This window comes from Nansenia antarctica, assembly GCF_963989245.1.
Source record: "Nansenia antarctica genome assembly, chromosome: 14".
Taxonomy (NCBI): Eukaryota; Metazoa; Chordata; class Actinopteri; order Argentiniformes; family Microstomatidae; genus Nansenia; species Nansenia antarctica.
The window spans coordinates 19,997,972-20,015,904 of record NC_137684.1 but is presented as its reverse complement, the minus strand read 5'-3'; the positions used below and the strand labels follow the sequence as shown (position 1 = coordinate 20,015,904).

The window sequence follows — 17,933 nt, the reverse complement described above, 5'->3', positions numbered from 1 at the left end:
ATATATAGAGGTTCCTAGCAGGCCTAAATCTGGGACCTGACATCACCCCAAATTCCCACCGTGGATATTTTAGGAAACAGGGTCGGAGGAGGACGGAAAAGCATTTGGAAGGGCCAGGAAAGGCATGGAGGGCAGTCGTGAGGTGTGTATGTGTTGGGGGGGGGGGGTGATTAGTAAAAACGTAGATTTAAAAATACACTGTTGGGGAAATTGCTCAAGCGTTGCCCGGCAGTGGAACCAAAATATCAGTATGATGGTGCTAGATAAGGGCCGGTACTCAAGCGGAACGAGGGAGGACAGGTTAGATGTATACTGACATTTTTAAGTTTACAGAACTCCATGAACTCAGATGTTTTCACTGTAAATCTGCTCTATGTTATAGTATCAACCATTCTCTTCCCCACAGGAGGCCTGCAGCTTGGGACTTGGGTCCTTCAGGATGGAAAATTTAAAAGCCCAATTTCGATACTATGTCCAGCATCCATGGTCTCGTCTGTTCGTAGCCTACCTCGTCACCTTCTGCAACTTCCTCATCTTCGCTGAGGACCCCGTCTCCCACAGTCAGACGGAGGCTCACATGATCGTCGTGGGCAACTGCTTCTCCTTCATCGTCAACAAGTACCCTGGCGGGGGATGGAATGTCCTCAAAGTGCTAACGTGGCTACTGGCCATAGTCATCGGCCTGTTCGCAGGGAAGTTCATATTCCACCGCCGGCTCTTTGGTAAGTCATGCGCATCTTAATGAGGAATGCAGACTGTTGCGTACTGACATTCTCATGAGCTGTTTTTGTTACTTGGATCAGTGAATCAAAGAAAAAAACACGGACATCAAACAGGGGTGACACATGTACAGACACCCTAGAATACATCCCATCTCAGCTTCTCCCATTTCTATTGCCTTTATGTATTTCAGCACAATTGTCCCTCCACTGGCCCCCCTCCTTTCTGGCTCACCCTCTTTGTCACCTCCCCTCTTTTATCTCCTCTCTCATCCTTCCTCCCTAGCCACCTCAACCCTCTCCACACCTCCCTCTGCTCTCATATACCTGCGACTGACACCTCTGGCCCTTCCTTTGTTTACATTGCGAAGAGGCTCAGATGACTTCCTTCCTTCCCTGACTCACTCAGTCCATTTGCCGCTCGCTTACATCATGATATTGGCAGGGCCTTATTCTTGAGATGAGCTGTTAATGACTATAATTAGTAGGGGGGTCACAGCATGATTGATCTTTCCACAGACGGCTGTCTCCACAGAGCAAAAAAAGACGTCGAGGACTGCATGACATGCTCACTATAAATATAGATTTGGTGCAGCCTTTACATCATAGGAACATTACTGTTGAGCTGTTCCGTCCGCTCAAGCCGTAACCTAATTCACGAACAAACAGTTGATTTAAACGGAGGATGATTCATATGCCATTCGGTTTTAGGCTAAAACTAAAGATGAGAGTTTGAACCCGCCCCCCCCCCCACTCCTCTCCTGAACTTTCATAATTGTGTGGAATATCGTGTCACAGTCGCATGGATTTCCATCAGTGCTCAGCATGGCTGTGTCTCCTCTGAGGGCAGTGTATTCAGGTCAGAGCTGGAGCCTTAAAGCCTAGGCTGCAGGGGGAAGAGGCAACACAGAGCGAGGAGAGGAGAGTACACCTCACGCTGGAGCCAGGGAAGACTAATGCACTTCACAGGCCACAGTGTAGCGGCGCAGGGCGAAGGAGAGCATGGGGGAACAGATGGTGTGAGTGTGTGTGTGTGTGTGCGTGTGTGCGCACGCGTGCGTGTAGGCAGGCTTAAGTGAGTGAGAGAGAAAAGCAGGGAGAGATAGGAAAGGAGAAAGTGAGTTATGAGAGATGCAGGGGGGGGGTCAAGCACAACATTTTTGCAATGCCGTTATGTAATCCTCAAATGCGAGATGTGCAGAGCTAGAAGAGCCACTGATGCCCACAGTGACTGACTATTATGTGTGGAGAGATGTCATCCATTATGGATCATTAACACAGCAGACACAAGCCACTATACCCATCCCACTGCACACATGGGTGCTTCCATTACTCAAGTACAGAGCTCTGTGCTGCTGCTCCTAATCTACTCTACCCAATGATGTGGAGGCAGTAGGCACACTTGAGTGTATGAAATGTCTCATTTACCAAAATGAATAAATATGAGAACCTATGAGCATATGAGATATTTATTTTGGTTGTAAGGGTCATACATCTTGTAAAAAGTTATGGCTGTATCAAATGTCTTACATTTAGATATTTTGGTTATGAAGTGAAGGTTCTTGCGTAATAGTTGAGTTATTCATGCAGTTACATTATTTGCATTTGTGTTCAACGTTGTATCAATTTGTACGTAAATGGAAACCAGACATTGTTTTGCTATCTGACACATTCGCTGTGCATCATTTATCATTCATGACCAGAAAAAACTGAACTTCACAAACACTTATTTTTATGGTGAATTACACCACCTCCTCCCACTCAAACATGAAGTAAACCATTTGTGACACAATACTCACATTGGCATTCCAAATCCACTCTTTTGTTGTTAGCAATCATGCTATCGAATGGATATGAGCGGAGGTAGGGCACAATGTATTTTTAAAAATCTCAGATAGCACAGCTACACTGCACACAAGGTGATGGATGGCTACTGACAGACTATTTGGGTTAAGACTACCTCCGAGGCACGTGGAGATCCTATGCTATTTTCTCCAGACACTCGAGGCTATGTGCTCTCCTATTGAGTGAGTGGCATGGCTTCTGGTCGTTCAGTAGGAGCGTGTCTGTTTCTGTGCATTTGTTATAATAAGGACATAACATTGCGTTGTCTGGTTTGTCTGCCCATTCAAGGTTGTACTATGCTTCAGTTGTTTGTGTTTTTTGAAAAATGAACTCTGTTGAGGTCAGCATTGCAGGTTGGGACTTTCAGTAATAATTCACGACCGCCTTTTCATGTAGTATCCTTCATTTTACCAGGGCGTTAACATATCTCTTTCTCATACAAACCTTGGATGTTATTTAGAATGTTCTTGTCATATTGTTACAGACATTCTTTCCCATATTGTTAATATACAGTATGTAGTGAAAATATGGAGTGTTATCCCTACGACATCTGTTTTTGTAACTTGTACAGCCGTGCTATATCCATCGTATCTTTATTGTTTCCCTACAGTGATCTACAGTAGCACAGCACTCACTGTTGTTTGTGTTGTTGGGCCTCCCTCTGTAATAATCAGTAATAATCAGTAATGGCTGGTCCTATCTAGATGATGAAACAGGAAACTGCTTCTCTTTTGTGCTGCATCAGGATTAACATAATATATGCGTCTCCCTTTTACAAGGCTCGTGGTCTCAGTAAATGTTAAAAGGTGTGTTTAAGCATAGTGAATATTGAATAATGGCCCCATTGCAGGTTAATGTGCTCATGTAGTCATCCTAACAGGATTAATCTCAGACTGTAGAAGTTACTGATTGAATCAAATGCAGATCATTCAATCTACCTAAATAGTGTAAGCCACTTGAGGAAAGACTTATTTGGCCTCCGATTTGATTTGATCAGTGAGGACTGGAGATCTGAGGTTAGCAGTGTTGGCCTGCTCTGCATGCCTGTGATCATTCCTCTGTTGTTAAATGTGCCTTTGTCCAACGCTGCTCCTGGTCCTTGACTGGACTGTAGCCTTGGGGTTGCCATCTGGGTGCTGTCACATGCTGTTACGATGGAAAGGATGGCCCTGTGTGTGGCACTGTAGCTGGGGGTGGTGTGTGTGTGCATGCGTGTGTCTATGTGTCTATGTGTCTATGTGTCTGTGTGTGTGTGTGTGTGTGTCTGTATCTGTATGTGTCTGTATGTGTCTGTATGTGTCTGTATGTGTCTGTGTGTGTGTGTGTGTGTGTGTGTGTGTGTGTGCGCACGCTTGTGCGTGTGTGTGCATGTGTGTGTGTCGTAAGGACCTGATACATCGTGTATGACCTTCCAGCGCCCCACACTGTTTAATATCCAGCTGCAGTAACCTCCCTGTGTTAGTTGGCCCTCCGAGGTTGCCCTTTCACAGTAAATAATAGATGACTGTAGCCATGCCAGGACACAGCAATGCCCTCATGGCCTTAATGTAGTTTACCGCGGTGCATTTAATATATGGGCCAGCCAACCTTCCCACTGTGTATAGACTGAAGATTTCTAATGCCGATATCGATGTGTGTGTAGCAGAACATTAAGGATACGGAAATCCACTACGATCCGAGACAGCTTCCCTCTCTTCCTATAAGTTGAAATGATGTTGTTTTTAGAGAGAATGGACGTTTTGCTGTTTGATGCATTTTACTCCGCCAACAACGTTTTAGCTTAAATGAGATCCAGTGCGATATCTAGTGCTGAATCGTTAATGTATCCATTATCTTTTTAAGGTTCCTGTGTCTTCCATTATCCTTGACAGCATTATAACAAAATGCTAAAGAGCTTCATCCATTTCTCCCTTTTTTTCAGGTGCTTTTGATATTTACATAACACTGGATGTCAACTCTTACATTTGTCTGATAACCTCACTATAAAGACTGCTTTTGTGGGAAAGATTAAAAAAAAACACCCAGGTGGAACCCAGAGAGAGATGGCAAACAAGTGACATGGCATGGGGAAATTGTTTGTTCAGTTAATGAAGTCTTCTGTATATCGTTCTTATCTGGGCCATAAATAAACAGAGGAAATGATTTAACAAGGCAGTGACAATGGGTTTGGACCAGGCCAGCTCTGTTCAAACAGCCGTGGTTCTGTAAGTGCTTCCGGCTCCCAGTGGAGGCAGTGCTGTTGTCACATCCTACGTCTGATTTATGGGCTAGACTTGTAGCTACTGTAGGCCTTAGCTCTGCAGACCCTGGTGCCCGTTGCCATGGCTATTCCCGTAGTGACGGTGATGCCGTGACCAGGTAACACAGCTAGAGGTGTGTGATGGATGGGGGACTTCACTCTGAGCTCAGGTTTTCTCTCTGATGAATAGCCTAGCACAGAGAGAGGTGTGTGTGTGTGTGTGTGTGTGTGTGTGTGTGTGTGTGTGTCTGTGTGTGTGTGTGTGTGTGTGTGTGTGTGTCTGTGTGTGTGTGTGTGTGTGTGTGTGTGTGTGTGTGTGTGTGTCTGTGTGTGTCTGTGTGTGTGTGTGTGTGTGTGTGTGTGTGTCTGTGTGTGTGTGTGTGTGTCTGTGTGTGTGTGTGTGTGTGTGTGTGTGTGTGTGTGTGTGTGTGTGTGTGTGTCTGTGGACTAATAACCACTTGATGGTGCAATACCCCAAACATGAGACTAATTATACTCTATTGTGAGATGGTTGCTTACATGTAGTTTAAGATATGAAGGGGAAAAACCAGGAGGGTTTTTATGTGTGAGATACAAATTACAGGGATGGATTGATATGAACAAATCAGTAGCCACTTTCATCAAAGGTTATTTTTGTCTTAGATCAATGTTTGCTCTTATTATGAAAGGTGAGATTTGGTCACCTTTTCCATGTACAGTACAGCTCAGTGCACAGCCAACAAAATATTTGATCAGTAGGTAGGGGCCTCATTTATAAAACTGTAAGTAGGATTGATGTGAAAAGGTTGCGTCTTGTCTTGTCCCACGCTTTTAACGCCCATAGTTGCCTATAAATGCCTATAAATTCTGCGCAACAGTTCTGCGCAACAGACACACAGTGTTTCCTCTATATGCATTTATTGGTGGCGGGCCGCCACAAATGAATTTCCTCCGCCACCAAATGATTCAGACAGTCCACTTTGATTCAGGCTGCGGATTTGTGCCAGTGGCGCTACATTCGGCGCAGAAGTGGTATCTATACCAGATAAATAATAACCATTTGCTTACGTAATTTTTCGTTTGTTTACATAGTCTGAAACTACAGATGGTAAGCTTTCAAATGATGCGTCATACATTGAAATCGAAAAAAAAATCAAGACGACACGAGTATTTGAATGTTTGTTTGTATCATGTTTTGCTCAAGAATGGTGACTGCTAAACGCTGCTAGCCTAACGTTTCGTTCTAAAACGAAAGTATTGTAACGTCCCCACTTGGACAGTGGTTGAAATAATGACAGATAGCTTCTCTCATGTAATCTGTGCGTTTAATTGTAAACTATCTCATACACAACTTTCTTAGTTCACCCGAGCTCTCTCTCCCAACGGTCTCAATAACACACACAGCATGAACTCAAGCATTAATGAACATTAATGAACAGGGTTGTTCTATCTAATTTATTATGTTTGTGTTATGCTAATAAATGTAGATCCACACAGGTATACAAACTGAGATCCGTTTACTGTCAAGTGCCATTCATTCTGATAACACACACACACAGTCGTAAAGCTCTAACAGAACGTGACGTCGTAAAGTGCAACAAAGTGCTGCAATGACATACTGTCGTACATAACAATATTGGTATTTGATCACCTTCTATATAAAATCACCTGCTCGACTTAATGACCGCTATTTAAGAAATTATATTTGTTTTCGCGTGCGCCCGCTGCGCGCGAAAAAGACGACCACCCCGCCACTAATGTGAAAAATCCTGGAGGAAACACTGACACATGATAACAATATATGAAATTGTGCACTCGTATCTGTTCGGCTGAGGCTTCGAAAACAAGTCAAACAACACAGCTTGTTTTGTGAGCCTGCTAACAATGTAAAGTAGTGTTATAGTTAACTAGGTAGCAGTGGGGGATTACTCACCAAATCCATTGCGTTGCAGTATTTTGGCTAGACTAGCGAGTTTGTGTTGTGATTCTCAACAACGTTGAAAGTTCCCGGTTTCAAAAGAAAAGTCAGAACATTTTGATTGGTTGCCGACATGCGGACCAAATTATCAGACTGTGTCACATATGCTTATACACTCACTCACACACACACACACACACACACACACACACACACACACACACACACACACACACACACACACACACACACACACACACACACACACACACACACACACAAATGTGAATATGGATAGAAGTAGGTGAAGGACCAAACAGTATTATTATTATTGTTATTAATATTATGATTATTATTTATTTCTTTTCTCTCTCTTTTTCTTTGGCAGTAGTTATAGTTTATAAGGTTATCATCAGTGTAATGAGGTCCTAACTGGGTCAAGGTCAGACCATCAAGCATGGGCCCAGCACCCCGGGCCAGGGCAGAACAGGCCCCCCACAGACACACCCGCCGCCCGCCTACCCCACAACTCTCCCCAGCATTATTCCCATCCCTCTCCAAGGCTTAGTTGTTCCCATCCTTTTAAGAATTTCAAGGATTGTACTTTCTTTTTGGATGTTGATCTTTCAGACACCCAGTGTTAGGGGTGGGCATCGACGATCGATAATTGATCGATAATTGATCGATAAGGATCTTGGTCGATCACAAAATAAAACATTTGGTCGATCACAAAAAAAAAAAAAAAATTTTTTTTTTTTTTTTGTGATCGACCAAATGTTTTATTTTGTGATCGACCAAGATCCTTATCGATCAATTATCGATCGTCGATGCCCACCCCTACCCAGTGTGTTTTAGATACTTACTCACATAGGAGAGCCTCGTCAATGTCAGATAAACGTATTTCACAGATAAACCTCTACCCTGCTCTTGTTAAATAATCATATTGCTATAAGGTAACATTTATACCTCAAAAAACACCATGCAGATCTGTGTGAGAGATCATATCTCACAGTGGGAAGTGGCTACAAGTGCGCTTGCAATGAAAAATCTAATAAAACTAGCTAACTGACAATGACAGGTTAGTCCAGTCTGCATCATCCCTCCACCCCAACCCTCCTGGTCCGTCGGCAGCAGCACAACCCCCTCCGCTTCCCTCTCCTGAAGGCCAGGAGCCTCTTCTGAAACCTCTTGCTAGCCAGGATGTAGAGCACTGGGTCCAGGCAGCTGCTCACACTGCACATGGCCTCGAAGAAGTCGTAGGAGGCGTAGAGCACGCTCACGTTGGCCGGCGTGATCTGATCATGGATCCTCATGAACAGTAGGGTCATGACCATGACGTGGTAGGGCACAAAGGATACCATAAACACCACCAGAGCAGCCGTGATCAGAAGAGTCGGCTTGCCCAGTCTCTGCCCCCTGCCCCTCCGCTCCCCCCTGGGGAGACCCCGTAGCACCCGCACAGTCTTCACGTAGAAGGCCAGCATGATGCCGAAGGGCAGAGCGAAGCTGACAAGCGTCCTGATGATGATGATAGTTTTGAGATAGACAAAGGGGCCCTGGATATGGTCCATGCACACAGACATGTTCCCCGGTCTCTGGATGGCGAAGGTTGTGAAGAGGTCAGGGATGGAGCTCAGTAGGATCAGGACCCAGGCACAGGCGGAGCACAGCTTGGCCTTGCTCACATCCCACCACCGTAGGGAGCTGATGGGATGCACAGTGCCAGTGTAGCGGTCAAAGCTGATGAGGGTGAGGAAGATGATGCTGCCGTAGATGTTGATGTTGAAGGAGATCTTCTTGAGCTGGCAGAAGATTTGGAAGTCTCTGAGGTTGGGCGTCTGGACGCTGAAGTAGATGGTGAAGGGGAGTGTGAGGATCCAGGCAGAGTCGCACAGGGCCAGGTTGAGCAGGAAGACGTTGGTGGTGGTGTTCGTCTTCCTGAAGCAGGTGTAGTCGAGCAGGGCCACCAGGTTACCCAGAATTCCCAGGGGGAGGGCGACGACAAACAGGACCAGCAGGATGTAGCAGTACCACTGACCGATCTTAAACTGGCTGCAAAATGCTGTGGACTGGTTCAGATACTCCAAGAAAACCTCTGTGTGTGTGTATGTGAGGGGGTGGGGGGGGGGGGGGTAGAAGTGACACTCGTTAAAACATACATTTAATTTCAAGCAGCTTATGTTTACTCTAAAATATTACCTTTATTGAGAGCGGTGGTATTTTACAATATTACACAGGCTGTGTTCGAAATGGCATACTAGTATACTGCATACTGCATACTCAATGAGTATATAGGCCTACTGCCTGCAAAATTCATAATAAGTAGTAGGCTATGCCAATACCAGCCAACCGTTCACACTGCAGTATGCATCTCAGTATCCCAGAATGCATTTCACACCGGCAGGCTGCAGGGATTTTAAATCCTCCATTTTAAACCATGGGCTAAAAGCTGTAATTTTGGCTCTACAAGTGTTAACATGTCATTTTATGTAAGTTTTAATATGTTTTCAGGCAAGAAAGTAACCATGTATATTCCCAAAATGTGGCCAGTTTATCAAAATAACCCGTTTATATATCTGATCTGACGTTTTTTTCCCACTTCTGTTCGCTAGCGTCATTACGTTGCTTCGATACCTTCACTGCGGGGTTCGACAGAAACGTCGGAACATAATAGCTAAACAAGTTGTAAAATTATTTGGGGGCCAATATCTTTAGCTAGCTAAAGCTTACTATATTGTTGTCTTAGCAGTTGGTAAAAGAACAGGATTAAAATAAATATATATGACCAATAACATATAGTGGGCTTGCTACTGCAACCAACTTGTTTCATCTGAAGCTACAATACTGGGACCATTCGTGACTAAATTTACATTTCACCATGTAAATTCCCCAAATAGTGAAAATACCACCACTCATCCGTGATCAGACACTCAAATCTGTGCAAGAAACAATGTTTATTGCGAGCTTTCGGTCTCCAGGCTTTCGGACCATGAAAACAACTGCTGTATAACAAGTTTGTATGACACAGCTTGACGAGACTGAAGAGACGCGCAATGCATTTTGGGGAAGTTGAGTAGGAATGGCATGGGTCAAATGCATAGGCCTACTCAGAGATTCTGGATAATTTAGTATCCATACTAGATTTCTCGCATACTCAAATTTCACATACTATACAGTGTGAATGCACTCGCATACTCAAAATCTATGTCATACCTAGTATGAATAGTATGCTAGTATGCCATTCCGAACACAGCCATAATAAAGCACAGTGTAGCTCAAGAACGTTAAGACCATGCCATTACTGGTAATTATTTGATTAAAAACTAAGTTATTCTTGCCCAGGTCTTAACGAGGTCTTAGACAACTCATAATGATTGGAGTCAAGTCCAGAATCTTTGTGTTGAAGAATGAACCCTTGTCTGCCCTGATTCTAAAACCTCTACAGTCTACATCTTCTCATAGTTCTGTCGGCAGTTTCCAGGCATCACGTGTCCTTGAGACATCAAGTGTCTCCAGGAAGTGATAGCTTGGATATGTCATGGGAATAATGAACCTAGGATTCCACTGTTGATCTATTACCTCCAATATTTGCCTTTGTTTTCAATCACTGACAGGTTATTTATATTGCCTGTGCAAGCGGAAGGTAACATTTACTATGATCATGCTTTTCGACATACAGTATACTCTGTCTGCCCAGTGACAGTGACTCACAGTGAGTCACAGAGTAGAATTTACTACTCTACGGTTTTGTCTTCAACCACATACAGAAAACATTGAATGTTGAAAACAATGTAGTTACAGTATAAATCTATTACATGTGTGCATAAGTGACATCTTTATATTCATATTCTTAACTGATCAAAAGTATTGCAGACACACTGATATGTGTTCTCTTCCAATGTAGTTTAAAAAATCATTCTGCAAATAAATATAAATATAATAATAATATCAAAATAGACTAAATAAATACATACTTACAATAATGAATGCTACTGTACAGTATAATGACCACAAACATTTTCTTATTTTCATACATTGTTACATGCACAGTATACTTTTTATGGTTATGTATATCAAATGTATATTTCAGAAGTTCTGTACCTACCCTGTTTGATCAGCAGAGACTTATTATTGATGAGATGTGGTGTCATGGTGACAGGAGACAGCGCTCAGGTCTCCCTCAGACCACCTCCACTAGATGTATGCTTCTCATCAGTCTGGTGCTGTCGATAGACTGCTTGTCCGCTAGTGACGTGTGTGTGTGTGTGTGTGTGTGTGCCTCTGTGTGTGTGTGTGCCTCTGTGTGTGTGTGTGCCTCTGTGTGTGTGTGTGTGTGTGTGTGTGTGTGTGCGCGTGTGTGTGTGTGTGTGTGTGTGTGTGTGTATGTGTGCTTTAAGTGTTATGACCTTTGTTTCATAGTGTTGGGTCCATGATACTTGATTATTACTGGTATTTTGATTATTAGATTAGTTTTGATTTATTAGGTTCCCCCGTTCTCCCACTCTTCCTGGGGTCCACACAAAACATATACAAGAAACCATCAACAAATGACACAAATAAAAACAAAATAAAAGTTAGCAATGCTCACAGCCATAGTTGAGCATCCTAAGGACACATAACAAAAAAGAACCATCCACACACAAAACAATGAATAACAGAAATATAATTCAAATTAAAATACTCAGCTAGGATCTAATGCGTATGATGTGTTGCTTCACTTTTTTTAAACTGATTTTATTCTGGTTTTTTTTAGATAATAACCTGGTAGGGCGTTCCATTCAACCACTGCTCTATACAGCACTGCACATTGTTTCGAATTTGTTTTAGTTTTTGGAATTGCGTAGTTACCACTGGTGGCATGTTTGGTGGGGTATGTGTGTGCATCAGAGCTGAGTGTAAGCTGCCTATACAAACAGTCTGGGTTTTTCAGAACATTAATATTTTTTTCACAAACGATAGAAGTGATGCTTTTAACCTCTCATCAACTTTTGGCCCGAAAAGCCGGCCATGCATGTCGTTTATATATGTTCTCATGTACACTGCAGGGCAAGCCGACCCATTGTAGCTTCCCTAGATTCGTTTTAGTAGTGCCTGACCAGACCACCGGGCAGTAATTGTGATAACACTAGGGTCTGCAGGACCGTGTTTGGTCAGATGTGATGTTAAAAAAGAAAAACATCTATTGACTACAGATATGTTTCTACCCATCTTTTGTGGGTAGAGTGAATCTAGAAAAGTGAATCTAGAAAATTGGGATATCAGTGTGATGATCATGTAAACATCACAAGATCTTTCACTGAAATGATCAATATGAACAGAACAGCTATGTGGTACTGTCACTGAAGCACCACTAGATGGAGACAACTCCCTATATTTGATAGATGGGAGGCTAACGTCTTGAGAAACAGAAGACATTGAAACAAATTGCAGAGGTCATTGCGTGTAGATTAATAATACATAAGCACAGCTGACTGGAAATGTTCGAAACCAACTGTATGCTTGTATGTGGCATATTTAGTGCATGTATTTGTGCTAATTGAATTATGTTTGTGGGTTGTACATACACAAATTAAATAATTTGTTTGCATGGGTGTGTGTGTGTGTGTGTGTGTGTGTGTGTGTGTGTGTGTGTGTGTGTGTGTGTCCTGCTGCTAACCTGAGCTGAGTGTAGAAGGCGCTCGTGAATCACTCCTTATCAGGCCTCTCTGTGGAGGGGAGGTGTGATGGGTCAAAGTGCTGGCTGAATGATCTTGAATCACCCCCTAGTTAAATCTTACACAGATTGGCTAACAGAAGGCCCGCCATGCTCGTTGGCTAGGATGGCCGCTTTAAAAGTCAGATGTGCCGATACACACTCTGCACCGACATCAGAGATCCTCCTTGGCTCTGAAGGCTATTAAGTTCACCCATGCAAACCAATCCAATTATGCAACTGTGATGAACCCTGAAATACCACAAACGGAGCACTCTCCACCATTCCACACTGGGCATCCGCACATTGATGAGTACCACAACTTTATAACAACCATTTTAATAGGGTTGTTCTATATACAGTATGTATACCTTAATATATGCCACACATTAATTCTGTGCCTGTTTAATACAGCATATTAACAATGTTGGAATCTAAACAGAGAGGGACATACAGTTACAGTGGGGTGCAAACATTTGGGCAGCCCTGGTTTAAATGTCTGTTACAATTAATCTCCAAGTGATTGAAAGCAAACCTGAACACTAAATGCTACAAGGTTTCTTTTTATTTAAATTTTTCTGAAGAAAACCTTGAGAAACCTGAAGCCTATGTGCTTTGGACTGACAAAACCAAAATGTAACTTTTTGTCCAATGACAAATTGGACAAAGAAGGTATGTTTGGAGAAAAAAGGGTGACGCATTTGTAGAGAAGAACACTTTGCCAACTGTTAAGCATGGAGGTGGATCCATTATTCTTTAGGTTGTGTAGCAGCTGGGGGCACAGGCAATATTGTGCGGGTGGAAGGAAGAATGATTCCACCAAATATCAAGACATTCTAGAGGCTAATGTTTGAAGGTCAGTCCAGAAATTGAAGTTGAAGAGAGGTTGGGTGTTCCAGCAAGACAATGACCCGAAGCATACCTCAAAACCAACCATGAAGTACCTCCAGGAAAGACGGATTAAGGTTTTGGAATGGCCGTCACAGTCCCCAGAGTGGGGGAAATAAGTATTCAACACATCAACTCAACATATTTCCATTGCAGCTATTCACATTCGCATACAGAAATTGTAACATTCCAATTTATAAAAAGGGCCACGTGCAATAAAGTGGAATGACACAGGAAAAAAGTATTTAACACAGTCAGAAAAAGCACTAAATCAGCTTGCTACTACTAGAAGCTCTCCTACCTGTGCTAATTTGAATCATCTGAATGAATCACTTTTGCAACACGATTTTTGGGCCGTTATCCGCAAGTGGAAGGAACATCACTTGACCATCAACCAACCACGCACAGGAGCTCCTCGCAAGATTTCTGACGAGGCAGTCAGAAAGTTAGTCAGAAAAGTAGCCCAAGAGCCAAAGACCACTTGAACAGAGCTCCAGAAAGACCTGGAAGCAGCGGGTACAGTTGTCACAAAGAAAACAATAGGCAATGCACTCGACCGCCACGTTGAAGCATGTGGCATGAAGGCATGTTGAAGTTTGTTTGAAGTTTGCTACAGAACATTTGTAGAAGCCTGTAGATTACTGGGAGAATGTAGTCTGATCAAACCCAAGAATCGAACCTTTCGGCAACAATACGACACACCATGTTTGGAGGTTCTGCGTATGATCCTAAAAATCCTAGGACAGCAGGACAACAATACAAAACATACTGCAAAGGAGACTCAATTGGTTCAAGAGGAAGAGAATAAAGGTGTTGAACTGGCCTAGTCAATCGCCAGGATCTTAAATCCAATAGATAATTTGTGGAAGGAACTGAAGATCAAGATTCACCAGAGGGCCCCCCCCGGAATCTTCAAGATTTAAAGACTTACTGTCTGTGTTGAAGAATGGGTCAAAATCCCACCTGATCACTGTGAGAGATTAGATCTTTCATACAGGAATCGTCTTGAGGCTGTCATTGGAAACAAAGGCTTCTCCACCAAGTCGTGACGTTAGAATTATAAGGTTCTATCTCCATTTTTGTCAAAATTGAGTTTTTTACATAATCTGATCCATTAGGTGTTTATTAATGCCTGTGTGGTGTTATTTTAAAAATGTTGACATTTTCGAGTTAGTAATTCATAAAATACAAAGGTTCCATCTCACAAAACATAATGGAATGTAAGAACTTTGACGCTCAATATCTCTGAACTACCCTAAACGGAGATAGAACCTTATCATTCTAAGCTCACGAAGTAGTACACATTTCAGTTAGTCAATATTTCTTTCCTGTGTCATTCCCCTTTATTGCACATAACCTTTTATGGATAGGAGTGTTACAATTTCTTTAGCTGTGTAGTTTTATTGAGTTAATACCAACGTCTGGTCTAAATTTCAAGTGAATCGCTGCGATGGAAATAATTATGTTCAATTAAAAAAAATGTTGATGTGTTGAATACGTATTTCCCCCACTGTAGCTGTGGCACCCTAGGGGACGTCTGTGATTATGTATTCCGAGCAGAAGGTGTGGAATCTGAATCAATCTCATGCTCTACCAGAGAGTTTTTCCCTGTAATTTGATTCCCAGCCTGGAGAACCAAACAACACCAGAGGTCACAAATGTGTGAATAATCTGCCTAATCACGCTGAACCCTCCTCATGAAATAGTGAACATCAGTGCTTAAACAACCTTCTCCTTCTGATTTCTGAAAAGACAACATATAATGCTATGTGTGTATACATCTTAAAACCAACAAGTGTATGGATATACAATGACTGAAGGGATGCCACCTGAAAAGAATCGGTGTTGTCCAGTTGGTTCGTTTGATAAAACAGAATGTGCTTTGTAGTTGTTTATTTTGAGTCTGTGCTGGAGGCCTACAGTTGGTCAGTTTAGAACAGTCTGCTAGATAGTTGGTCAGTGTAGAACAGCCTGCTGGATAGTTGGTTAGTTTAGAAAAGCCTGCTGGATAGTAGGTCAGTTCATCTTGAAAAGAAAATCACTTCTGGGAGAGGAAGCAGTGCTTCAAATTGGTCTTTAATCATCATCTTGACGCTGAAAGGGCATAGCTCTGAGAGAGAGAGAGAGAGAGAGAGAGAGAGAGAGAGAGAGAGAGAGAGAGAGAGGGAGGGAGAGGGGGGGAACATTATTGATGTGCATGGGCGCTGCGTATCCTTTAATCTTCATTTGTGCCCATATGTGGTAGACAGTTCAGCAGACTCATTGAGAGAATGCCCTTTTGAACAGAGCCACTGACTGAACAGGTGTCTCCTCACGTCCCCCTCCCCCCCCCCCTCCCCCCAGGTCGATATCTACGTCTGAAAATGTTCCGCGAGGATCACGGCTCCTGGATGACCATGTTCTTCAGCACCATCCTCTTCCTCTTCATCTTCTCCCACATCTACAACCTGGTCCTCCTGATGGCAGGGAGCATGGGGTAAGCCACTCAATGTCTCTCATCTGTTTTCATCCCTCTGCTCTCATTTGTTAGAGCCCCACTCTCTCCGAATTGACCATGTGATCGATCCGAAAGTCTCGCCTTGGAGTGGAGGCTCAATCTCACTCTGATCAATCGCCCCTAGACTTTAAGTCGGTAGCGGTGTGTGTGTGTGTGTGTGTGAGTGTGTGTGTGTGAGGGGGGGGCGGGGGGGGGGGGGCACCTGAAAGATCACCTTCAACACCACCGTAACTCCAACCATGAGTAGGATAGCCATCTTGACATTACTGACTACCAGCATGTGAGCTGTGTCATCCAAGATGGCTTCCCCTCTTCTTCCCCACTATCCCTCTATTTTCTTTACTGTTGCACCGTTTTACTCGCAGTGAGCAACCCAACTGCAGTTCAGTGTCTGACATGCCCGTCAAAGCCAGAGACAGGAAACCATTTATGCATTTATGATGTGTCATTCTCTGGAAAAGAAAACCTGCCCCTCATATCCAGCCACACTCAAGGTCAAGAGATAGTATGATAATACCATTCCACATCATCCATAAGCCTAGCCTACATGCAGGCTATTAGCTTGCGGGATAGGTGTTGTGTTTGTATACGTGAATGGAAGGGGATATGCTTGTATAATCTGTCCATCCGTCACACTGGCCAGAACTGTGACAATGACATCCATCATGGAGGCTCTTTTCTGGTCGGCTGAGGGAGGGAAACGCACGGCTGAGCAGAGGAGTCGGTCCGCTGAGACGATAAATGTTGCCCGCTCAGGAAAAAAAGTTCCATTTGCAGTCTCACTGAGTGTCTGTCAAAGAGACCATTTATTTTTTCGCTACTCCCCCATTTCAGGCTTTGGAATTAAAAAGAGAAAAAGGCTTTTATTGCAGGAGTGAAGGGGGCATGCTAGGGGGCATGCACGTACAGTATATGGGAGGTATGCTGTGTCCCAAATGGTTATTTTGAGACATTCAGTGCCCCCAATTCGATTCAAATAACTTACTACTCTCCAACATGAATTTTATTGTAGCTTGATTGTAACAATGGTTTTGAGCTAATTGAACTAATTATTCAATCCAAGTTTTTTTTGTAAACAGTTGTAAACTGAAAATGCTTTGCATATCATGGAAATGCTAGACACAGTATTCAAAACTCCAATTGGATTATTTCTCATTCAAATATTAGGGTAAAGATGGCCAACTTTGACACAATTTTACCAATTGTTAATTAATTTAATTAATAAATAATTTTGCCATTTAGCAGACGCTTTTATCCAAAGCGACTTACAATTACGAATTACAGGGACATTCCCCCTGGAGTAACTGAGGGCTAAGTGCCTTACCCAAGGGCACACTAGTAGTGGTGTGGCTTCAGGCGGGATTTGAACTCACAACCTTCCGATCCCAAGTCCAACTCACTATCCACTAGACCACCACAATTGTTGCACATGCAATTAGGGTGTATGTTGGTGGTTATCCAGAATGTATTGGAGAATGTCAATTCCAATACAACAGGGGAATATGAACTTATTCTGCATCTGTGAGAGAAGAAAGCTGTGTAGAGTGACTGTGTCTACAGTAACAATGAGTCAGGCATTTTCACTGGTTCATAACAATTGATGGCTTAGTCATAAGAACAATCCATTCCTTCCAGACTTAACAAGTTGCCTCTAATGTGAGCGTTCCAATGACATCACTGAGTCATTCCTTTCATGTAGGGGTGTTCTTAGAAAGATAGATGGTGCTATTGTAAAGCAAGTGAACGCAGTTGCCGCCTGCCAAGAGGCTGTAGGTAGGGACCTTTCCTCTGCTCCACACTGCCTTTCCTGTCTGCTCCCTCCCAGCATCTCCAGTGTGTCCTCTCAAGGCCTGGGCTCTGACTGCCAAAGTCCATTAGTGTTTACATCTGTGTTTAAGACAGCCCCGTAAGAGCAGTGTTCACACCCTGCCAGGACGCTCCTCGGGTTCTATGGCTTTGGGCTGAAGAATGGGAGCCAATGCAGCAGCGTTAGCAGAGAGGTGAGGGAGGGAGGTGGGGGAGAGATGGAGGGGGGATGGGAGAGAGGATGGAAGTGTTCCAGCTCTGATGATGCAGTGAAACTTAAGTCTTTTGATCCATGTCCAAGCTTTTTTTTCTGCATCTCCCCCTGAGGCAAGGCAAAAACTGAAAAGAAC

The 17,933-nt window shown here is 43.3% G+C and overlaps 2 protein-coding genes across 2 annotated transcripts in view; one reads left to right on the top strand and one right to left on the bottom strand.

Moving 5' to 3' along the window:
- Positions 1–439: 439 nt before the first annotated feature.
- Positions 440–17,933, top strand: part of tmem117 (transmembrane protein 117) — a gene marked incomplete at both ends in the record, with an annotated part of 33,207 nt that continues 15,713 nt past the window's right edge. The window contains 2 exons of the mRNA XM_080544677.1: positions 440–722; positions 15,624–15,756. Of these exons, the coding sequence (XP_080400803.1) occupies positions 440–722; positions 15,624–15,756 (416 nt within the window). The remainder of the gene's footprint in view (positions 723–15,623; positions 15,757–17,933) is intronic.
- Positions 7,795–10,851, bottom strand: LOC308170420 (P2Y purinoceptor 1-like; the record flags this gene model as incomplete). Its single annotated transcript, XM_080545213.1, has 2 exons — positions 7,795–8,795; positions 10,806–10,851. The coding sequence occupies 2 exons, from the start codon at positions 10,849–10,851 to the stop codon at positions 7,795–7,797; spliced, it is 1,047 nt and encodes a 348-aa protein (XP_080401339.1).